At 51.4% G+C, this 24,632-nt stretch overlaps 2 protein-coding genes across 4 annotated transcripts in view; one reads left to right on the top strand and one right to left on the bottom strand.

The window, feature by feature from the left end:
* The first annotated feature begins 984 nt into the window (after positions 1-984).
* On the top strand, positions 985-13,219 carry LOC145353723 (myelin-associated glycoprotein-like). Its single transcript, XM_080204490.1, has 6 exons — positions 985-994; positions 2,082-2,435; positions 4,214-4,513; positions 5,169-5,447; positions 11,752-12,036; positions 13,212-13,219. The coding sequence occupies exons 1-6, from the start codon at positions 985-987 to the stop codon at positions 13,217-13,219; spliced, it is 1,236 nt and encodes a 411-aa protein (XP_080060616.1).
* LOC145354069 (uncharacterized) overlaps positions 13,172-24,632 on the bottom strand; it is a 169,524-nt gene continuing 158,063 nt past the window's right edge. For all 3 annotated transcript variants that reach the window (XM_080205203.1, XM_080205200.1, XM_080205199.1), the window contains exons 2-7: positions 24,350-24,421; positions 20,398-20,451; positions 19,034-19,054; positions 16,672-16,755; positions 15,502-15,628; positions 13,172-13,427 (exon numbers count right to left, since the gene is read on the bottom strand). In XM_080205203.1, the coding sequence (XP_080061329.1) occupies positions 13,310-13,427; positions 15,502-15,628; positions 16,672-16,755; positions 19,034-19,054; positions 20,398-20,451; positions 24,350-24,407 (462 nt within the window). In that variant the 5' untranslated portion in view covers positions 24,408-24,421 and the 3' untranslated portion in view covers positions 13,172-13,309. The remainder of the gene's footprint in view (positions 13,428-15,501; positions 15,629-16,671; positions 16,756-19,033; positions 19,055-20,397; positions 20,452-24,349; positions 24,422-24,632) is intronic.

Below are 24,632 nucleotides of genomic sequence, written 5' to 3'. Positions count from 1 at the left end.
AGTGAAGGGAAGATGTGTTTGGTGGTGGCATCAGGCTGGAGTTGGTGGAAATGGTGGAGGATTATGCTTTGCATGTGGTGGCTGGTGGGTGAAATGTGAAAACAAGGGGGACTCTATCCTTGTTCTGGGAGTTCTCCCATTTTTCTTTCATGCTCCTCACTCTTTCCACCTACTTCATCCCCCTTCTCTTACCTTTTCTCCCCCCGCTTCCCCTTTTCTACATTCTCCCTCTGTTCCATTCCCCCTCCTCCCCCCACACCTCCATCTGTCACTGTTTACCCTCTGATTTCAGTGTCTCTGCCGGTTGGGACATTCACACCCTTTATTCTCTCTCTGGGCTGCCATTAGCAGCCTTTCCCCTGGTTTCTGTGGCTATGACTCATCTTTCATTCCCTCACCCTGCAGCATAAATATCTCCCACTTTCTCTGCCTTTTAGCTTTGAAAAAAGGCCACCTGGACTTGAAATATCAGCTCTTCTCTCCTTACAGAGGCTGCCAGACCTGCTGAGACTTTCCAGCATTTTCTCTTTAGGTTACTCTGTATCTAACCCCGTGCTGTACCTGTCCTGGGAGTGTTTGATGGGGACAGTGTAGAGGGAGCTTTACTCTGTATCTAACCCCGTGCTGTACCTGTCCTGGGAGCATTTGATGGGGACAGTGTAGAGGGAGCTTTACTCTGTATCTAACCCTGTGCTGTACCTGTCCTGGGAGTGTTTGATGGGGACAGTGTAGAGGGAGCTTTACTCTGTATCTAACCCCGTGCTGTACCTGTCCTGGGAGTGTTTGATGGGGGACAGTGAATCATTCCAATGCTGTGTCTTCCATCTGCTGATGTTCTCTTTTCACACACTGAGTGTTTTGTTCTCCGATTTCTATTTCAGATTTTGTTATGTCATCCAAAGCTTTTAGTTCCTATTTCGAACTTCTCAAAAGTTCTGTCAAGACTCAATGCTCCCGATTATAAGAATCGCTTTGTTCCTTACCATGTTGCAAGGTATGTCTCTGTCTGAAGCTTGTAGAAACTTCTCTCGGACTGCAAGCAGTTTCTGCATTTTAATGGCACCCTTCACGTCCTCAAACAGCCCATGATGCTTCACTGGAGCGTAAATCAGACAGAAAATAGACCCCCCAGATACCTGGGGATACCCAGGGAGAGGTGATCCCAAACTCTCCCAGAGATCTGTTCATTATCAGTTCCTGAAGAAGAAGAGAGAGAGAGAGATGGAGTGAGTGAGAGAGGTGAAGAGGTTCAGGAGGGAATTCCAGAGCTTAGGGCCCCCCAGGCAGCTGAGGGAATGGCCCCCAATGGCAGAGCGATGGGAATCGGGGGATGTTCAAGAGGCCGAAATTGGAGGAACGCAGAGATCTCAGAGGTGTATAGGGGCTGGAGGAGGTTACAGAGATAGGGAGGGGTGAAGGGGCTGGAGATGGTTACAGAGATAGGGAGGGGTGTGGGGGGCTGGAGGAGGTTACAGAGATAGGGAGGACTGATGATTTACTAGGATGCTACCGGGACTTGATGGATTGAGTTATAAGGAGAGGTTGGATAGACTGGGACTTTTTTCTCTGGACTGTAGGAGGCTGAGGGGTGATCTTACAGAGGTCTATAAAATAATGAGGGGCACAGATCAGCTAGATAGTCAATATCTTTTCCCAAAGAAAGGGGAGTCTAAAACAAGAGAGCATAGGTTTAATGTGAGAGGGGAGAGATACAAAAGTGTCCAGAGGGGCAATTTTTTTCACACAGAGGGTGGTGAGTGTCTGGAATGAGCTGCCAGAGGCAGTTGTAGAGGTGGGTACAATTTTATCTTTTAAAAAGCATTTAGACAGTTACGTGGGTACGATGGGTATATAGAGGGATATGGGCCAAATGTGGGCAATTGGGATTAGCTTAGGGGTTTAAAAAAATGTGGCATGGACAAGTTGGGCCGAAGGGCCTGTTTCCGTGATGTAAACCTCTATGACTCTTTGAGTCAGTTGGATTGAAGGATACGGGGATACGGTGGGTTGTTAGATGCATCCAGAACATCCACGGGATTGCTGTCTCCCAGCTAATGCTGTCGTTCTGTCTCTCTCCCCAGGATCATACGAGGCAGAATGGGTGGTAGATCTTCCCAGGACTGTAACAGCTCAGAAAGGGTTATGTGTGGTCATTCTCTGTCACTACCAGTTTCCCAGAAATGTGACGCCAACACAGTACGTGGGAACCTGGTTCCGACTTCAGGACTCATTTTGGGAGGAAATTGTTTCCCACCGCAGCAACTCCCAATCGCAGAGAAAGAGATCCCGACTGTCCGACCAGCTAGAGAACCGGGACTGTTCCTCGTCCATTGAAGATATCTGTTCTCACAGCAACACCTTCTATCTGTTCCGAATCGAGTTGGGTGGTTCTTCTAACTCCACCGACACCAACCGTGTCCGTTTACAGGTGTCAGGTTAGTTACCACCTCTCTCGCCGCTCTCCCTCTCTCGAGGCATTTTCGGGAAACCCCCTCTGTCCCAACCCAGGTCCCCGCGCACTCGCATACTGGGCACCTTCCCGAAACCCGGCTGGTGGGTTCCTCATTGGGTCCTTCGGACTTGAGGAAGGTCCACATTTCAGGGGGAGGGGTGTGGCAGGGGGAAGAGATGCAGGGGTGGTTGGCAGATCCGTACACGACCCACCCGCAACTGCGATTGGACGGAGAACATTTTGGGCTCAGATTTCATGCAGGTCTGCGCTCAGATGGTCCGCGCTCGGAAGGCCTGCACTTGGACAGTCCGCACTTGGATGGTCCGTGCTTGGCTGGTCTGCGCTCGGATGGTCTGCGCTCGGAAGGCCTGCACTTGGATGGTCCGTGTTTGGCTGGTCTGCGCTCGGATGGTCCGTGCCTGGCTGGTCTGCGCTCGGATAGTCTGTGCTCGACAGAGCTCAATTTGGCCAATCCACGTCGGATAGGTCCGCGTTTGTGATGATCAGGTCCGCTCTCGACCAATCCACAACAGTCATCGGGAAAGTGCTTGGTTTATTGTAAAGGACGTGATAACGGGAACTTAGAAATTATCAACTGGACTAGACAAAGTCAACGTGGATTTATGAAAGGGAAATCCTGTTTGACAAACCTACTGGAGTTATCTGATATAATGAGGAGGGTCGATAAAGGAGAACCTGTGGATGTGATGTATTTGGATTTTTGATGAAGGCCCACATCAGAGGTTAATGTGTAAACATAAAGTACAAAGTATCAGGGGTAATATATTGGTAGGGATTGTGAATTAGTTGCAGACAGGACAGAGATTAGGAATAAATGTGTCTTTTTCTAAAGTGGCAGGCAGTGATGTGTGGGGGTCCCGCAGGGATCAGTGTTTGGGACCCAGCTATTCACGATGTAGATCGATGGTTTGGATAAGGGAACCAAATGTAATATTTCCAAGTTTGCTGTCATCTCAAAACTTGGTGGGAGTGTAAGTGGTGAGGAAGATGTTAAGAGGCTTCAAGGTGATTGGGTACATATGTGGCAGATGCAGAATATTGTGGATAAATGTGAATTTCTCCACTTCGGATGGAGAAACAGAAAGGCAGAGTATTGTTTAAATGCTGGTCGATTGGGAAATATTGATGTACAAAGGGACCTGGTGTGTCTTTATACACCAGTCACTGACAGCAAGCACGCAGGTACAGCAAGCAGTTCGGAAGGCAAACAGGGGCTGGAGCGTGGGCGAGGGGGGGCAGGAGCATGGGGGGGGTGGGAGCTTGGGAGACAGGGTGGGAGCGTGGGGGATGGGGGGGGGGCGGGAACATGCTGGGGGAGTCAGAGACGGAAGCGTGGAGGAAGCGAGCAGGGAGGGAGGGCAGGAATGTGGGGGAGGAGGGGGCAGGAGCGTGAGTGAGGGGAGGAGGGTTGGAGGGCCTGGGGGTGCAGGCAGGTGACGGCATAGGGGGGCGCGGGAGGGAGAGAGAGCAGGGGCACGAGAGGGAGAGTGGGATTGCGGTAGAGGATCAGCCATGTTGAATGACGGAGCAGGTTTGAAGGGCTGAATGGCCTCCTCCTGCTCCGGTTTCTATGTTTGAACAGTCTGTGTTTTACCAGTCCACATTCGCTGGCGGGGCTGTGCGACAGGCCCCTCTCATCTACTGCCGAACGGGCGAGGGTAGGTCCAGTACGGACCCTGAACACAGATCCCTGGGATAACCCTGGAACAGGCCCTAATGAAGGATTTTCTCTCTAACCAGATATGAAAGAGAATCCAACAATCTCCCACGTAGAGGATATGGTGGAAGGCAGGGAGGTGAACGTGACCTGCACTTTCTTTACTAACTGCATGGGAACACCACCTAGACTGAGCTGGCAGCACATTAAACATTTAAACGCTCGGATCTCATCAACCAAGATGGAGAGACGGGATGCGGCCTTGGTGTTTACCAGTGACCTAACCTTCATTCCCAGGTTCCAGCATCACGGCAAACATCTCCAGTGTAAAGTCAAATTGCCTCACTTCTCATCGCAAGGAGATTTGCCATTGAAGATAAAGTGTAAGGAGATTTCCATTTGGAGATATGGTATAGGGAAATTTGCATTTGGAGATACAGTGTAAGGGAATTCCCCCCTGGTTTAACCTGAGCGACATAATGACCCCGCCTCAGGTTCTGAGCCTAGAGAAACATTCCAGAATCAGTGTAACATCTGGAAATATCTCTGTTCATTAGTTCATACTCTGCACCCACCATTAGAATCCCCGCCTCCCTCGATCCCACATCCACCCACCCTCTCCCCGTCCCCCTCAATCCACCACCCTCTCCCCGTCCCCCTCAAACCACCACCCTCTCCCCGTCCCCCTCAAACCACCACCCTCTCCCCGTCCCCCTCAATCCACCACCCTCTCCCCATCCCCCTCAATCCACCACCCTCTCCCCGTCCCCCTCAATCCACCACCCTCTCCCCATCTCCCTCACTCCCCGTCTCCTTCAATCCCCCACCCACTCCTTTGGTTAGACCCACACTCGGAGCACTGGGCACAGTTCCGGTCTCCATATCCCTCAGTTAGACCCTCACTCGGGGCACTGTGCACAGTTCCAGTCTCCGTATCCCTCGGTTAGACCCACACTTGGGGCGCTGTGTACAGTCCTGGCCTGGGAGGGGAGGTGTTCAGATGTGTAATACTGAGTGAACAAAGTCTGTTCCTTGCAGATTCTCCCAAGGAGACGGCAGTGAGGGTGAGCGGATCGCGACACAGAGTCAGAGAAGGAGACAACATTACGTTGAGCTATTTCTGTCGGAGTAACCCACCGCCCACCATTTACAGCTGGTTCCGTGTCGGCGTGGACAATGAGACAGAGCTTGTGACGAGCAGCAGGTCCCTACCCCTGGGGACAGTCACACGGGATCAGGATGATGTGGGTTATTACTGCAGAGCAGAGAATGCACAGGGTGCCAGCAACTCTTCTGTCTGGCAGATCAACGTCGAGTGTAAGTGTTGGGGAGGTGGGATTCTCACACACGGAAAACAGGGAGTAGAAACACTCACACACATTTCCTCAGCCGATTCAGAACGGCACACTGCCCGATTGCCCGAAACCCACCCAAAACCACTGCCCGATAGCCCGCAACCCACCCAAAACCACTGCCCGATTGCCCGCAACCCACCCAAACCACTGCCCGACTGACCGCAACCCACCCAAACCACTGCCCGACTGACCGCAACCCACCCAAACCACTGCCCGACTGCCCGCAACCCACCCAAACCACTGCCCGATTGCCCGCAACCCACCCAAACCACTGCCCGACTGACCACAACCCACCCAAACCACTGCCCGACTGACCACAACCCACCCAAACCACTGCCCGACTGACCACAACCCACCCAAACCACTGCCCGATTGCCCGCAACCCACCCAAACCACTGCCTGACTGCCCACAACCCACACAAACCACTGCCCAACTGATCATAACAAACCCACCCAAACCACTGCCCAACTGCCCATAAATCAGCCAAAACCACTGCCCAACTGACCACAACCCACCCAAAACACTGCCCGACTGCCCACAACAAACCCACCCAAACCACTGCCTGATTGCCCATAAATCACCCAAACCACTGCCCGACTGCCCATAACCCACCTAAACCACTGCCCAACTGACCACAACCCACACAAACCACTGCCCAACTGACCACAACCCACCCAAAACACTGCCCGATTGCCCACAACAAACCCACCCAAACCACTGTCCAACTATCCACAACCCACCCAAACCACTGCCCGACTGACCACAACCCATCCAAACCACTGTGACCTCCCTTACAATTCACACAGACCCCCTGACTTACCATCCCTATCTCTGTAACATCCTCCAGCCCCTACACCCCTCCCTATCTCTGTAACCTCCTCCAGCCCCTACACCCCTCCCTATCTCTGTAACCTCCTCCAGTCCCTACACCCCCCTCCCTATCTCTGTAACGTCCTCCAGCCCCTACACCCCTCCCTATCTCTGTAACCTCCTCCAGTCCCTATACCCCCCTCCCTATCTCTGTAACCTCCTCCAGCCCCTACACCCTCCCTATCTCTGTAACCTCCTCCAGCCCCTATGCCCCCTCCCTATCTCTGTAACCTCCTCCAGCCCCTACACCCTCCCTATCTCTGTAACCTCCTCCAGCCCCTACACCCTCCCTATCTCTGTAACCTCCTCCAGCCCCTACATCCCCTATCTCTGTAACCTCCTCCAGCCCCTACACCGCCTCCCTGTCTCTGTAACCTCCTCCAGCCCCTACACCCCCTCCCTATCTCTGTAACCTTCTCCTGCCCCTACACCCCTCCCTATCTCTGTAACCTTCTCTAGCCCCTACACTCCCTCCTTATCTCTGTAGCCTCCTCCAGCCTCTACACCCCCTCCCTATCTCTGTAACCTCCTCCAGCCCTGACACCCCCTCCCTATCTCTGTAACCTCCTCCAGCCCCTACACCCCCTCCCTATCTCTGTAACCTCCTCCAGCCCCTACACCCTCTCCCTATCTCTGTAACCTCCTCCAGCCCCTACACCCCCTCCTTATCTCTGTAACCTCCTCCAGCCCCTACACCCCCTCCCTATCTCTGTAACCTCCTCCAGCCCCTACACCCCTCCCTATCTCTGTAACCTCCTCCAGCCCCTACACCCCCTCCCTATCTCTGTAACCTCCTCCAGCCCCCTACACCCCTCCCTATCTCTGTAACCTCCTCCAGCCCCTACACCCTCCCTATCTCTGTAACCTCCTCCAGCCCCTACACCCCCTATCTCTGTAACCTCCTCCAGCCCCTACACCTTCTCCCTGTCTCTGTAACCTCCTCCACCCCCTCCCTATCCCTGCAACCTTCTCCAGCCCCTACACCCCTCCCTATCTCTGTAACCTTCTCCAGCCCCTACACCCCTCCCTATCTCTGTAACCTTCTCCTGCCCCTACACCCCTCCCTATCTCTGTAACCTTCTCTAGCCCCTACACTCCCTCCTTATCTCTGTAGCCTCCTCCAGCCTCTACACCCCCTCCCTATCTCTGTAACCTCCTCCAGCCCTGACACCCCCTCCCTATCTCTGTAACCTCCTCCAGCCCCTACACCCCTTTGAGATTTCTGCACTCCTCCAATTCCGGACTCTTGAGCATCCCCTGATTCCCATCGCTCCGCCATTGGCAGCTGCGCCTTCAGCTTCCTGAGGGGCCCTAAGCTCTGGAATTCTCTCCCAAATCTCTTGACTTCTCTCACTCACTCCATCTCCCTCTCACACACTCATTCCATCTCCCTCTCTCTCTCTCACACTCACTTCGTCTCTCTCTAGAACACAGAAAAACTACAGCACAAACAGGCCCTTTGGCCCACAAGTTGCGCCAATGATATCCCTACCTACCAGGCCTATCTATAACCCGCAATCCCATTAAATCCCATATACTCATCCAGAAGTCTCTTAAAAGACCCCAGCGAATCCGCCTCCACCACTACTGACGGCAGCTGATTCCCTTCTCCCACCACCCTCTGAGTGAAAAACTTACCCCTGACATTGCCTCTGTACCTGCTCTCCAGCACCTTAAACCTGTGTCCTCTCGTAGCGACCATTTCAGCCCTGGGAAATAGCCTCCGAGAATCCACCCTATCTATTCCTCTCAACGTCTTATAAACCTCTATCAGGTTGCCTCTCAACCTTCGTCTCTCCAGGGAGAAGAGTCCCAGCTCCCTCAACCTATCTTCATAAGGCATGCCTCCCAATCCAGGCAATATCCTTGTAAATCTCCTCTGCACCCTCTCAACAGCTTCCACGTCCTGTAGTGAGGCGACCAGAACTGTGCACAGCACTCCAAGTGGGGTCTGACAAGGGTCTTATTAAGTTGCAGCATTACCTCCCAACTCCGAAACTCAATCCCTCAATTAATGAAGGCTAGCACACCATACGCCTTCTTGACCACATCCTCCACCTGTGAGGCCGCATTAGGAGTCCTATGGACCCGAACCCCAAGATCCTTCTGCTCTTCAACCCAGCTTAGACTCCTACCCTTGATATTGTATTCCTTCATCCCATTGGTCCTGCCAAAATGGACCACAACACATTTATCCGCATTGAAGTCCATCTGCCACTTCCCCACCCAGTCTTGCATCCTATCTATGTCTCGCTGCAACTTCTGACATCCCTCCAGACTATCCACAGCACCACCAACCTTCGTATCGTCGGCGAACTTACTAACCCATCCCTCCACTTTCTCATCCAGGTCATTTATGAAAATGACGAACAGCAAGGGTCCTAGAACAGATCCCTGGGGCACTCCACTGGTGACCGACCTCCATGCAGAAAAAGACCCATCCACAACCACTCTTTGCCTTCTGCAGGCAAGCCAGTTCTGGATCCACAAGGCCAAAGCCCCTTGGATCCCATGCCCTCTCACCTTCTCAAGAAGTCTTGCATGGGGGACCTTATCAAACGCCTTGCTGAAGTCCATGTAAACCACGTCCACCGCTCTTCCTTCGTCAATGTGTTCAGTCACATTTTCAAAGAACTCAACTAGGCTCGTAAGGCACGACCTGCCCTTGACAAAGCCATGCTGACTATTCCTGATCATTCTAAACTTCTCTAAATGCTCATAAATCTTATCCCTCAGAATCCTCTCCATCAACTTACCAACCACTGAGGTCAGACTCACCGGTTGGTAATTTCCTGGGCTATCCCCGTTCCCTTGAAAATAGGAACCACATCCGCAATCCTCCAATCCTCCGGAACCTCTCCCGTCTCCATCGATGACGCAAAGATCATCGCCAGGGGCTCTGCAATCACTACCCTCACCTCCCACAGTAACGTGGGGTACATCCCATCCGGTCCAGGCGACTTATCTATTTTGATGCTATTCAAAAGTTCCAACACATCCTCTTTTCAAAAAAAACTAGGAAAAACTATTAAAACATAAAACATCTCCCTCTCTCTCACAGTCACTCTGTCTCTCTCTCTCTCACACACACACTCACTCTGCCACTCCCTCTTCTCCTTCAGGAACTGATAATGAACAGATCTCTGGGAGAGATTGGGATTGCCTCTCCCTGGGTATCTCCAGGTATCTGGGGGTCTATTTTCTGTCTGATTTACGCTCCAGTGAGGTATCAGGAATTCCCTTCCCTAAACCTCTGTCACCTTCTAGATGTGTGTCCATCGAGTGGGGCTGCTTTGTCCTGGATGGTGTTGAGTTTCTCCAGTGTTGTTGGGGCCGCACCCATCCAGGCAAGTGGGGAGTATTCCATCACACTCCTGACTTGTGTCCTTGTAGATGGTGGACAGGCTTTGGGGAGTCAGGAGGTGAGTTACTCTCTGCAGGATTCCCAGCCTCTGACCTGCTCTGGGAGCCACTGTATTTATATGGCTGAGTTCAGTTCAGTTTCTGGTCAATGGTAACCCCCAGGATGTTGATAGTGGGGGGGATTCAGTGATGGTAACCCCCAGGATGTTGACAGTGGGAGGGATTCAGTGATGGTAACCCCCAGGATGTTGATAGTGGGGGGGATTCAGTGATGGTAACCCCCAGGATGTTGACAGTGGGAGGGATTCAGTGATGGTAACCCCCAGTATGTTGATAGTGGGGGGATTCAGTGATGGTAACCCCCAGGATGTTGATAGTGGGGGATTCAGTGATGGTAACCCCCAAGATGTTGATAGTGGAGGGATTCAGTGATGGTAACCCCCAGGATGTTGATAGTGGGAGGGATTCAGTGATGGTAACCCCCAGGATGTTGATAGTGGGGGGGATTCAGTGATGGTAACCCCCAGGATGTTGACAGTGGGAGGGATTCAGTGATGGTAACCCCCAGTATGTTGATAGTGGGGGGATTCAGTGATGGTAACCCCCAGGATGTTGATAGTGGGGGATTCAGTGATGGTAACCCCCAAGATGTTGATAGTGGAGGGATTCAGTGATGGTAACCCCCAGGATGTTTTGTTAAGGGGAAAGCCCAGTTTTGTTCAGGGGAAGTCGTGTCTGACGAATTTATTGGAATTCTATGAGGATGTGTCTAGTGCGGTGGATAGAGGAGAACCGGTGGATGTGGTGTTTCTTGATTTTCAGAAGGCATTTGATAAGGTGCCGCACAAGAGGTTATAACAGAAGGTTAGGGGGCATGGAGTTGGGGGTAGGGTGTTAGCGTGGATAGGGGATTGGCTGTCAAATAGGAGGCAGAGAGTGGGGGTCAATGGGTGCTATTCGGATTGGCGGTTGGTGACTAGTGGAGTGCCCCAGGGGTCGGTGCTGGGGCCTCAGCTATTTACCATTTATATAGATGATCTGGAGGAGGGAACCGAGTGTATGGTGTCGAAATTTGCTGATGACACCAAGATTGGTAGAACAGCAAATTGTGCGAAGGGTGTGGAAAGTCTGCAGAGGGATCTAGATAGGCTGGACGAATGGGCCAGGAACTGGCAAATGGAATTTAATGTCGGCAAGTGTGAAGTTGTCTACTTTGGTCGGAATAATGGTAGGAAGGACTACTACTTACATGGCGAAAAGCTGCAGCATGCTACGGTGCAGAGGGACCTCGGGATCCTTGTACATGAGTTGCAAAAACCCAACCTGCAGGTGCAGCAGGTGGTCAGGAAGGGAAATGGGATGCTGGCCTTCATAGCGAGGGGGATTGAAGATAAAAGTAGGGAGGTCTTGCTGCAACTGTACAGGGCACTGGTGAGGCCACAGCTGGAGTACTGTGTGCAGTTTTGGTCGCCGCACTTACGCAAGGATATTTTGGCCTTGGAGGGAGTGCAGAGGAGGTTTACTAGGCTGATACCGGACTTGAGGGGGTTGAGCTATGAGGAGAGGCTGAATAAACTAGGCTTGTACTCATTAGAGTTTAGAAGAATGAGAGGAGATCTCATTGAGACGTATAAGATGATGAATGGGATGGATTGGATAGAGGTGGAGAGGCTCTTCCCGCTCAGAAAGGACAGTAGGACTAGAGGGCACAGCCTCAAGATAAAGGGGGGGCAGTTTAGAACGGAGTTGAGGAGGAACTTCTTCACTCAAAGGGTGGTGAATCTCTGGAATTCTCTGCCTGTTGAAGTGGTGGAGGCTGCCTCGCTAAATATATTTAAGACGCGGGTAGATAGGTTTTTGATAAGCGAGGGGATTAAGGGTTATGGGGAGAAGGTGGGAAAGTGGAACTGAGCCACTTCAGATCAGCCATGATCTTATTGAATGGCGGGGCAGGCTCGAAGGGCTAGATGGCCTACTCCTGCTCCTATTTCTTATGTTCTTATGATGTTGATGCGAATGATCTCATTGGCAGATGGAGCAGAGGTCATGGCCCAGTCAAAGTGCACAGGAGGAGCGGAGGTCGAGTGCGTCTGCGTCGTCATGGGCAACCCAACGGCCAACATCTCCTGGGTCCTTGAAGACAGGGTCATTGGAGAAGACCATGTGGGATCAAGGGTCAAAGTGGCAACAGAGGTCAGGGGTCATGAAGCCAGGAGCATCCTGACAGTCAAAAGGAGTGATGTAGAGTTCAATGCTGCGTGTGTTGGGAGCAATCGCCATGGCAACACACGCTTTAACATTTGCCTGTGTGCCAAAGGTGAGAGAATATGCAAATCCCCTCCCCCATCAAACACTCCCAGGACAGGTACAGCATGGGGTTAGATACAGAGTAAAGCTCCCTCTACACTGTCCCCCCATCAAACACTCCCAGGACAGGTACAGCATGGGGTTAGATCCAGAGTAAAGTTCCCTCGACACTGTCCCCATCAAACACTCCCAGGACAGGTACAGCATGGGGTTAGATACAGAGTAAAGCTCCCTCTACACTGTCCCTCCATCAAACACTCCCAGGACAGGTACAGCATGGGGTTAGATCCAGAGTAAAGTTCCCTCGACACTGTCCCCATCAAACACTCCCAGGACAGGTACAGCACGGGGTTAGATACACAGTAGCCTAAAGAGAAAACGCTGGCAAGTCTCAGCAGGTCTGGCAGCATCTGTCCGGAGAGAAAAGAGCTGATGTTTCGAGTCCAGATGACCCTTTGTCAAAGCTAAAAGGCAGAGAAAGTGGGAGATATTTATACTGCAGGGTGAGGGAATGAAAGATGAGTCATCGCCACAGAAACCAGGGGAAAGGCTGCTAATGGCAGCCCAGAGAGAGAATAAAGGGTGTGTATGTCGCAAACAGCAGAGAAGCTGAAATCAGAGGGTAAATTGTGACAGATGGAGATGTGGGGGGGAGAGGGAGAGCTGGGTGGGAGAGAGGTAAAATTGAGAAAAAGGGGGAAAGGGGAAGCAAAGGGGGAGAAAAGGTAAGGGAAGGGGAATAAATTAGGGGAAAGAGCGGGGGAAAGAAAAATAAAGACAGACAATAAAGAAATAAAAAATAGAGAACAGTTAAAAATTAAATAAATTGAAAACAAAGGGGTGGAGGTGGGCTGGAGCAAATCAGCTGAAGTTGTTGAATAAAAACGGGTTACCCGGGCTGTCTGCAGTCCGATATTTATCTCTCGTGCTGCACCAAATTAAACGGTGCACAGGAGCGGTCACACAGAGGGGAACTGGGGCCGGAGGGCAAGGCTGTTTGAGGGATCTTGCTGTGCACAATTCAGACATACTCGTTTCCCACAGATGGGCCCCAATGCTTCCTCAGTCCAATCAGGCAGGTGTTTTGCATGAAACAGCTTTCTGGTTTGTGTGATGTGAACCATTCATTGTCTTTTTTATTCATCATTTGTTAAAATCTTCCAAGGAATTTTTTTTTACCATTAGCTCCTTAAACTGGGGTGGACGGGAAGTCCAGCGCAAACAGGGCCCACGCGCCCCAGGTTCCGGGGCCGGGATCGGGAGGGCACATCCCACACCGCATCTTATCTGTAATAGGGGACCACTTTCTCGTCCTTCAGGTAGCGAAATCCGACATTGCACTGCGCTGTGTTCTCCCGTGTCTGCTTTAACCACAGCAAGATGACAATCAGTAAGGCCACACTGCAAAACATTAACCACAACAAGACAGCAACATTATCATCTTCCAACAACACTCGCCTTTCAAATTGCAAACAGCACTGAGGGAGTGTCGCACTGTCACAGGGTCAGTACTGAGGGAGTGTCGCACTGTCAGAGGGTCAGTACTGAGGGAGTGCCGCACTGTCAGAGGATCAGTACTGAGGGAGTGCCGCACTGTCAGAGGGTCAGTGCTGAGGGAGTGCCGCACTGTCAGAGGGTCAGTGCTGAGGGAGTGCCGCACTGTCAGAGGGTCAGTAGAGGGAGTGCCGCACTGTCAGAGGGTCAGTGCTGAGGGAGCGCCGCACTGTCAGAGGGTCAGTACTGAGGGAGCGCCGCACGGTCAGAGGGTCAGTCCTGAGGGAGCGCCGCACTGTCGGAGGGTCAGTCCTGAGGGAGCACCGCACTGTCAGAGGGTCAGTCCTGAGGGAGCGCCGCACTGTCAGAGGCTCAGTCCTGAGGGAGCGCCGCACTGTCAGAGGCTCAGTCCTGAGGGAGCGCCGCACTGTCAGAAGGTCAGTACTAAGGGAATGCCACACTGTCAGAGGGTCAGTGCTGAGGGAGCGCCGCACTGTCAGAGAGTCAGTACTGAGGGAGTGCCGCACTGTCAGAGAGTCAGTACTGAGAGTGCCACACTGTCAGAGAGTCAGTACTGAGGGAGTGCCACACTGTCAGAGGGTCAGTACTGAGGGAGTGCCACACTGTCAGAGCGTGAGTGCTGAGGGAGTGCAGTACTGCCCCTTGGTGTCCAAAAATGTGCAGGTTAGGTGGTTTGGCTATTGTAAACGCACAAGGGTCACGGGGTTAGGGAAGAAGAGTAGGGGTGGGTGGGATGCTTTTTCGGAGAGTTGGTGGAGAATCAATGGGCCAAATGACAGTCAATGTTTCTGTGTGTATGAAAGGTTTGGTATGTCCTGAGGTGGGGACAGGCGCTAAAGAAGTGCAAATGGTCCATTTTGTGTACTGTTGTGAGGTCCAGCACCACCCCCTGGTGGCTGCCTGGTGCAATTACAGTGACAAAAACCATCGCAATTGGGGCTGCAGCAAGGTGTGTTTATCTGCAGCTCAATGTGAGTTTCCCCCTCACAGTATTTCCCCAATTGCCCCTTTTGAAAGTTCCTATTGAATCTGCTTCCACCGCCCTTTCAGGCAGCGCCTTACAGATCACAACAACTCGCTGTGTGTCCAAAATAAAATTCTCCTCATCTCCCCCCACCCTCTGGTTCTTTTCCCGATTCTCTCCAATCTGTGTCCCCTCTGGTTACCGAGCCTCCTGTCACTGGAAACACTTTCTCCTCATTCACTCCATCCAAACCCCCCTCCCTCCCTCTCGTGATTCTGAACACCTCGATTCAATCTCCCCCGAACCTTCTCTGCTCCGAGGGGAACCATCCCAGCTTCTCCCCGTCTCTCCGTGTGAAATGAAGCTCCCTCATCCTTGGTGGAGGTTCAGAGATAGGGAGGGGGTGTAGGAGCTGGAGGAGGTTACAGAGATAGGGAGGGGTGTAGGAGCTGGAGGAGGTTACAGAGATAGGGAGGGGTGTAGGGGCTGGAGGAGGTTACAGAGATAGGGAGGGGTGTAGGGACTGGAGGAGGTTACAGAGATAGGGAGGGGGTGTAGGGGCTGGAGGAGGTTACAGAGATAGGGAGGGGATGTAGAGGCTGGAGGAGGTTACAGAGATAGAGAGGGGTGTAGGGGCTGGAGGAGGTTACAGAGATAGGGAGGGGGTGTAGGGACTGGAGGAGGTCACAGAGATAGGGAGGGATGTAGAGGCTGGAGGAGGTTACAGAGATAGGGAGGGGGTGTTGAGGGGTTGCGGGAGTCAATGATGAGTGGAAGGGGGAATTTCAGTCATTTGGAAGGTATTAGATGTTCGGAGGGGTTTTTGGCAGGGGTCAGTGTGAGGAGGGAGCTGGGGATAGGGGTGGCATGAGGAGGGGGTTTGGGGTTCGGAGCAGGTTCGGGGTTCGGCGCAGGTTACGGGCAGCTGGTTACAGGGCAGCAGGTTATGGGGAGTGTCTGGGGGTTCAGAGCTGACATTAATTATCTATCACTTACAGCGCAATGAGAAGGATTGCAATCATGGGGAACATGATCATTTCAGCCACTCTCCATTTCTCAGCGAGCTGTGGGTTGATCCCCTCGATCGCTCGTCTCTTCCTCTTCCTCTGCTGTGTCTCCGAGTCTGGAACATACAGAGATTTAGTGGAGTGCCTGTCTGCGGGGTAGCGGGCTAGCGGGCTCAGACTAACGCTCTCGCATCGGAGCTGCAACTCCCTCCCCGCAATGTGGATGTTAATTACAGACACAGCCAAGAACAGCCACAACACCCAACTGTGAGCGCATAGACTGTCTGTATACCAGGGAAACATGAAGAGGAGCCAGGGGTACAGAGAGCCAGGGATACGGTAGAGAGCAGGGGAAGGAGGCAGGGAGAGTGGAGGGAGTGGGGGGGGGGGACGAGGAGGAGGAGTGGGGACGGGGGGAGGAGAGGAGGGGGTAGGGGAGGGGGCAGAGGGTGGGGAGGGGACGGGGGAGGTAAGGGGACGGGCGGAGGTGAGGGGGTGGGAAGGTGAGGGGGCCGAGGGTATGAGGGAGTGAGGAGAGGTGGGGGTGTCGTGGAGGTGAGAGGCAGGTGGGAAAAAAGGACGGCGGGGGAGGGGTGGGGAGGGAAGGGTGTCGGGGAGGGGGTGGGGGAGGGGGAGGTGGCGAGGACAGGCAGGGGAGGGGTTGGGTAAGGAAGGGGCAGGTGGAAGGGAGAGAGTGGGGGAGGGGAGAGGGTGGGGAGGTAGCGGGGTGGGAGGGGAGTGAGCGGGGGAGGTGTTAGGAAATGGGATGGGGGAGGGCGTGGGCAGGGGAGAGAAGGAGAAGGGAGGGCTGGGGGGTGCAAAGAGGCAGAGGGACGGTGTGGGGGAGGAGAGGGGGCAGGGTGTGGGGAGTAGGCAGGGAGATAGAAGGTTGCAGAGAGAGGGTGGGAGAGAGAAGGTGAGGGAGGAAATCGGGGGGCGTAATGGGGAAGTGAGCGAAGAGGGGTACAGTGAGAGAGAGAGCGCGCTTGGGAAAGAGAGAAACATGGTAGGAACTGCAGTTGTGTATTATATCTGTCGAGATAGCCTTGCTCCTGTCTTCAGTTTCTAACACACAGTTTGACCATTTCTCTGTTCCCCTAGCCCACTGCCAGCAGAAGGTGCGATCAGCTCGCCACGTTCCCGAGCACAGCGTCCTTACCTTGACAGATGGTTGGCCAATTGCAGCTGACGGATTTGATGGTACAGTTCGAGCAGTGCAACACTTGAACTGGATTCTCGTGGTCTGCAGATAAATAACTGGCATTATGTTCAGGAGTGATATGAGCTCATTCTGAAACCAGGGTCTTAAATCGGAGCGAGGGGAAATACTAGGGGCAAGTCGGTGCAGAGGGGGAAACAGACAATAAAACTCCAACAGGCAACGGCTGGAATTTATACAAGCATTACACAGTGTAAAACAAATGTATATTTCTCTGAGGATGTAAAACCCAACCTGGAATGTGGCTTACGGAAGAAGTTAAAGATTGCATTGGATCAAAGGAAATGGCTGATATGGTTACCAGAAAGGTCAGTAAGGCTGAGGATTGCAGCATGCAAGTTGGAATCCAACACAGGACCAAGAAACTGATAGAGAAAAGAGACTAAAACTCTCTTTAGTGTGTGGGAAGGAAAAAGTTAGCAAGATCGAATGTAAGCCCTGGGACACAGGAGAATTTATAAGAGAACTGGGAACTAACGGAGGAATTGAACAGTTACTGTCTTTCTAGAGGTAGACACAGGTGATCGCCAAGACATGTTTGGGAAATGAGGGTCCTGTGAAGATGAGAAACTGAGCATGATTGGTGTTTGAGATAGCACTGGGAAAGTTAACTGGATTAAAGGGGATAAGTCCCCTGGATCAGATGACCTTCATTCCCAGGGTGTTGAAGGATGTGGCTGGAGAGATGGTGGACGCAATGGTGGCTATCTTCCTGAAATTCGATTGATTCTGCAGAGGTTTCCGCGGACTGGAGGGTGGTAAATGTGACCCTGCAATTTAACAACGGAGAGAGAGGAGAGTCTGACGTCAGTAGCAGGGAAAACATCAGAGTCTATTCTAAAGGATGTGATAACTGATCACTTAGAAAGTCATGGCAAAATTGGGCAAGGCCAACATGGCCTTCCCAAAGGGAGACCATGTTTGATAAACCTGTTGGAATTTTTTGAGGCTATCACTTATAACACAGATAAAGGGGGAACCAAAGGGGTGCCTTTGGATTTTCAGAAGGCTTTTGATGAAATCTCACATGGGAGGTTGGTCAATAAAATTAGAGCACGTGGGTTTGGGGGAGGGAGGGTGCGTGGTAATACACCGGCATGGATTGCAAACTGGTTGACAAAGAGTAAGAGTAAACAAATTGTTCTTAGATTAGCAGGCTGCGGCTAGTGAGGTACATGAGGGTTAGTGCTGAGGCCCCCAGTTATTCACAATCAATATCAATGATTTGGGTGCAGAAGCCCAATGTAATCATTCATCACTGATGCAAAACTAAGTGGGAATGTGAGTTGTGAGGAGGATACAGAGAAGCTTCAGACTATGACAGACAGTAACACATGACAGATGGAATTAAAGTTTATTAATTATTATCATACATAGGCTTACATTAACACAGCAATGAAGTTACTGTGAAAATCCCTGATGCGCCACACTCCGGTGCCTGTTCAGGTACACTGAGGGAGAATTTAGCATGGCCAATGCACCCGAACCAGCATGTCTTTCAGACTGTAGGAGAAAACCGGAGCACCCGGAGAAAACTCATGCAGATGCATGGAGAATGTGCAGACTCCACACAGATAGTGACTCAAGCTGGGAATCAAACCCGGGTCCCTGGCACTGTGAGGCAGCAGTGTTAACCACTGTGCCACCCATCTTGTGGAATTCCCAGGTTTTGACCCAGCCACAGTGAAGGAATGGCCGATATATTTCCAAATCAGGATGGTGAGTGACTCGGAGGGGAACCTCCAGGTGGCGGTGTTTCCAGGTATTTGTTGCCCTTGTGCTTCCAGCTGAAAGGATTGTAGGGGCTGGAGGGGGTTACAGAGATAGGGAGGTGTAGGGGCTGGAAATGATTACAGAGATAGGGAAGGGTGTAGGGTCTGGAGGAGGTTACAGAGATGGGGAGGGTTGTAGGCCCTGGCGGAAGTTACAGAGATAGGGAAGGGTGTAGGGGCTGGAGGAGGTTACAAAGATAAGGAGGGGTGTAGGGTGTGGAGGAGATTACAGAGATAGGGAGGGGTGTAGGGGCTGGAGGAGGTTACAGAGGGTTGTAGAGCGATTTGAAAATGAGCTCAATAATTGTTAGACTGGGGGCATTGAGGGAGATAACGTGGGTCAGTGAGCGACAGGGTGGTGGGGAGTGACAGGGACTAGTGCGTGTTTGGACACAGGCAGCAGAGTTTTGGATGAGTTCTGGTGAACACAATCCCAAATATTTCAGCCGGATATTCGATACCAAACAAACTCGATCAGTAAATCTAATGTTTAAATTCCTAGATTAAAACAAACAAATATTTATACTCACCACAATCTTCACCACAAACAGCTGATAACAGGGAGGAAGTGATAAGAAGGCAGAGTTAGTAACCAGAGACATACAGGGGTTAATCTTCCTTCCCCGCACTTCTGGCTGTGCTAGCATTTACCAGGCCAGTGTGTCAGAGATATCAGCCTGACCCACAACTCATACCCTTACTGTCTGCAATGGACTAAAAATGAGGAAAGTTTATTGATGCCAATGTGGGACATTGCTCTCACACCTCACCAAACCCAGTGACGGAATATGCACAGGAGCAACGTACCCAGAACACGCACCCAAATTCCCCTTTTGATGCAAGCCAAGGAATCCAGAAGCCAGAACACACTGTTCTGGCAGCCAGTCTGTCTGTCAATCAATCAAATCCTCACCAGTAGGCTACCTGTCAGGATTAACGGTAAGACCTGCATTTCTCGAGTGTCTCCCCCAGCCGTGAGACACAGCAATGTGCTTTACAGCCAATGATTCAGAAGCATGGTCAGCTCCGTAACACAGGAATACTGGCAGCCACTTCGTGCACAGCAATATCACACAATGACAAATACAATCGCCAGCAGATTTTTTTTTAGTGATGTTAGTTGGGGGATACACATTGGCACCAGTGCCCGGGAAGATCTCACCCCACACCCACTCCCCACCTTTGCACTCAGAACAGACTCCTCTGACAGTGCGGCGCTCCCTCAGCACTGACCCTCTGACAGTGCGGCGCTCCCTCAGCACTGACCCTCGGACAGTGCGGCACTCCCTCAGCACTGACACTGGGGAATGTTGACCTGGATTATGGGGCTCTCGTGTGTAGAATGTGATTGTATAGCTGGCTTTCTCAGTTGGAGGGGACTGGGAGGGGGACTGGGGTGGGAAAGCCACTGACTACGAGCTCAGCCAAAGAGGAGCCGATGAAATCCGGTTGAGCTGAAATTCAAGAGTGTGTAAAGTTGATGTCTGAACAGCCGAGTGTGGGAATAATTGATCCGGGATTCAGGAAAGGTTTCCCACCATGATGCCTGATCTTTCAGCCCATCAACAAGTGGTAGCACAGATGCGATTGTCCTCCCTCTGAGGCATAATGACCCTCTGACTCTCACTGGCATGGGCCATGGAGTGGGAAAGCTGCGACTCGACTGAAGCCGTCTAGACAGAGGGATAAGCCACTGTTGCCTCGCAAAGAGCATGGAGACATGCTGACCCTTTCCCAGTGTTTGCTGGTTGTGTGAAGAACATTATCTACAGCACATCAGGAGAGGGATTGTGTATATCGCAGGGTTTGATATTCTCCCGTATGAGGAAACACAATCATATATCTCACAGCGAGACAGCGGCTGGATTAACAATTTAATGAAACGCTGCCTGACCTGCTTTCAACTTGACTTGGAGAAAAATGTGCACCATATCGAGAGGCTCATAGTCTGCAGACACAAAGAGAAGCTTTAAATTCTGCTCCCGCTCCACTTCTCATTTTCTTAATTGTCTTCCCTTCCGCCATCCCTCTCTTCCCCCACCAGCCATACCCCTCTTTCTCTCTGTCTCTCCTCCCCGCATCCCTCTCTCTATCTCTTCCTCTCCTCAGCTATCATCTCTCTCTCCCTCTCCCCCCCACCAGCCCTCTCTCTCCTACCCTCCCACCATCCCTCTCTCTCTCCTCCCCTCCCATCATCCCTCTCTCTCTCCTCCCCCTATATCTCTCTCCTCTCTGCCATCCCCCTCTCTCTCTCCCTCCTCCACCACCCCTCTCTCTCTACCCCCCAATCCACCCCCTCTCTCCCCTCTGCCATCCTTTTCTTTCTCTCTCCCTCCTCCACCATTCCTCTCTCTCTCTTTCTCTCCACCTTCACCATTCCCCCCCCAATCTCTCTCTCTCCATCCTGAACCATCCTATACTCTCTCTCCCCCCTGCATCATCACTCTATCTCTATTCCCTGTCATCCCTCTCTCTCCCCTCCACCATTCCTCTCTCTTCTTCCTCCCCCATCCCTCTCTCTCCCCCTCTGCTGCCCTTTCTTCTATCTCTCTCTTTCATTCTCCCCACTTTCCTCTCTCTGCCCCGCCATACCTTTATCTCTCCCTCTCCTCTCCCCCTGCACCATCCTTCTTTCCCTTTCTTACTCCTTATCCCCACCCCCCTGCACCCCACCACTGGGAAACCTCAATCTGAGTGCATTCAGACACCAATTAATTTGGAATTAGAGAATGACTGTGATCTAACCGAGTTTTGATACAGATTCAAACATAACTTCTCCATTTTCCAATGCCGTCCCTCTAGAAATGAATCCTCACGTCTGAGTTGGAAAGGGTCGGGAAGGGGTAAAGTGTAAGTGAAGGCATACAGTACCAGGAGTAGAGAAGGTTTCTCGAGTCCAGTTTTAGCTGAGGCTGAGAGTTTAAGAGCAGGAAGTTTAAGCTCGCACCTTACAGAACACTAGTTAGGCCACAGCTAGAGTACTGTATCCAGTGCAGGTCACTCCTATCCAGGAAGGGTGTGATCTGTATGTGAGAGAGCATACGGAGGATGTTTCCAGGACTGGGGAATTTTATTGGAAAGATTGGAGATGCTGGGCTTGTTTTCATTGGGAGATAAAGTACCAAATGAAAGGTTATTGCTGAAAATAAAAGCTCATGGGGATAACATATTGGCCTAGATTGAAGACTGGTTAGCCAACAGGATACACAGAGTAGGCACAAATGGGTCTTTTTCTGGTTGGCAGGGCGTGACAAGTGGAGTGCCACAGGGATCAGTGCTGGAGCTGCAACATTTTACAATTTATATAAATGACTCGGATGGAAATGGGTGTGGGATGGTTGTTTGCTGGTGCCACAAAGATAGTTAGGAAAGTAAGATGTAAGGAAGACTCAAGGAGATTATAAAGGGATACAGATAGGTTAAGTGAGTGGGCACAAATCTGGCAAATGGAGTGTAATGTGGGTGAATGTGGAATTGTCCATTTTGGTAGGAAGAGTAAAAAGAAGCTTATTATTTAAATGGTGAGAGATTGCAGAGCTCTGACATACAGAGGGATTTGGGTGTCCTCATGCACAAATCACATTGGGCTGGTATACAAGTACAGTGAGTAATGAGGAAAGCTCAGAGAATGTTTTTGTTTATTGTGAGGAAAAGTGATTACAAGAGCTGCGATGTTACGTTGCAGTTGTATGGAGCATTGGTGAGATCAGGTCTGGAGTATTGTGCACAGTATGGGTCTCCTTATTGAAGGAAAGATGTCCGTGTGTTGGAAATGGCTCGGAGAAAGTTTCCCAGGCGAACACCAGGAACAGGCGAGGTGTTTTATGAGGAGAGATCGAGGAGGTTCAGATTGTATCCGCTAGAGTTTGGAAGAGTGAGGGACAATGCGATGGAAACCTTTCAGATCCGGGGGGGCGGTCGGGGGGGCGGCGGGGGGGGGGAGGTGGGGGGTGGTGGTAATTGACAGGGTGGGTGTTGTGGAGAGGATGTTCCCTCTTGTGGGAGAATCTGGAAACGGGGTGGGGCAGGGTGAGGGTCACTGTTTAAACATAAGGGACCGTCCACTTCAGATGGAGATGGTGGGAAATGTTTTTTCTTGAGGTGTAGGGGCAGTCGGGGTGGGGCCAGGAGGGAGGGGTGGGTGGTGGGGTTTCCGGAACTCTCTTCCTCAGAAGGCGGTGGGAGATTCTGCAAATATTTTTAAGGCAGAGCCAGGTAGAGTCTTGATTAACAAGGGGGTGAATGTTATCGGGGGTCAGCAAGAATGTGGGGTTGAGGTTACGATCATTTCAGCCACGGTGTCACTGAATGAGGGAGCAGCTCGAGGGGCTGCTTTGTTCCAACATTAACACATGCTGCTACCTTACCTTACTGCCGCTGTTAACACCTCCTTTAGCCCTTTGCACTGCTGTTAACAATTCTTCCGTCTTCCTATTAACCTTCATTGCCATCTCTCTGAGCTCCCACCAATCACTGGCCTGATTTGTTCTCCTGTGCCTTAATTTAGTTTGTTTTTATGGAAAGGGGAGGCCTTGAGGAGATTTCATTGCAACTTATAAAGACATGAGTAGCTGTGACAGATTGGGTAGATTGGAGCTATTCCCCTTGGCTTCGAGCTCAGTAACCAGGGGTGAAGATTTAAAACGGAAAGATAAGAGGGTACAATTAAAAAAAGCAAAATACTGTGGACACCAGAAATCTGAAACCAAAACAGGAAATGCTGGAAAAACTCAGTGGGTCTGGCAGCATCTGTGAAGTCAGAGGACAGAGTTAACATTTCGAGTCTGTACGATCTTCATCTGAGTTAAGGGAGGGAGAAGTGTGTTGGATTCTATTCTGCATACGAGGGAGTGGAGCAGTCATGGCAGATCAGTGATTGGTAGGAGCTCAGAGAGATGGCAAGGAAGGTGTGTAGGTCCTGAGAAGTAGGAATTGTTAATGGCAATGCGAAGGGCTAAAGGAGGTGTTAATAGCAGCAATAAGGTGAGGTAGCAGAGTATGTGAATGTCAGGATAAAAAGTAGTGATCAGTGATAACAGAACAAAAGAACAAGTGACAGCTGGCCCAATGCAGGAGGGGAGGGGGATTTGTACCAGGACAAAAAAAACATATTGGATTCAAAGAAAAAGGTCAGAATGGAGGAGGAAGTTCAGACCCTGTGCTGAGTCCTGAGGATTTTACCATGCCTAATGGGAAGGAGGTGCTGTTCTCCAGCTTGCGATGGGCTTCATTGGAACATTGCAGCAGGCCGAGGACAGACGCGGGGGCATGAGAGCAGGATGGTGTGGTGAAATGGCAAGAGATAAAAGACGAGGTGATGGGGGGGGGGAATGAAGGGGGGGGGGAATGAAGGGGGGGTGGTGGGTCACACTTGCGGATGGAGCGAAGATGTTCTCGGGTGTTTTGCGATGATGTCACGCTGGAGTTGGCACACAGGCTGTTCAAGGTCAGGAAGGGAGGCTGAGAGGAGAAAATTCTTCCACTCAAACAGTGCTGGGGATCTGCAGAACCATTGGCAGAACAGGTGGCAGAGATAGAAACCCTCATCACATTTGGAACTGCTCAGAAATCCAGGTGTTGGAACCCACAGGGCTGTGGGCCAACTGGGCAAGGCTGGGTATCTGTTCAGTTGACACATGGAGTATGGGCTGAATGGTCTCTATTCACGTGCTGTCAATCTTCCTCCCTTGTTAAGTCACCGACTCCAGTGAAACACCCAGCCCTCTCTCAAACCAGAAGACGCAACTGCTTAACCTTCTGGAGGGCTACAGACTGCAACCCCACCCACCCATGACCCCCCCCTCCTCTCCACTCGCTCCCCTCCTCCCCACCAGAGAGCTACTCACCCAAGGTGAACATGAATGGATAGATCAGGTCCATCAGTTTGAGGAAGGCTTGAATCATACTATCAGTGTACACTACAAATGGAGAGGGGGAAGAAACAGGAAATATAACATTAACTCTGTTTCAGATGGCACAACCAACTCAAATCTCCAATACTAATTACACTCGACCAGCCGCGCTTGCGAAACCCAACAGCATGACTCCTAATCATAGAATGTTACAGCTCAGAAACAGGCCTTTTGGCCCTTCTTGACTGTGCCGAATCATTTTTTTGCCTAGTCCCAC

Source organism: Carcharhinus amblyrhynchos, chromosome 16, assembly GCF_965287045.1.
Source record: "Carcharhinus amblyrhynchos chromosome 16, sCarAmb.v2.hapA, whole genome shotgun sequence".
Lineage (NCBI taxonomy): Eukaryota > Metazoa > Chordata > Chondrichthyes > Carcharhiniformes > Carcharhinidae > Carcharhinus > Carcharhinus amblyrhynchos.
This window is presented reverse-complemented; position numbering and strand designations above follow the sequence as displayed.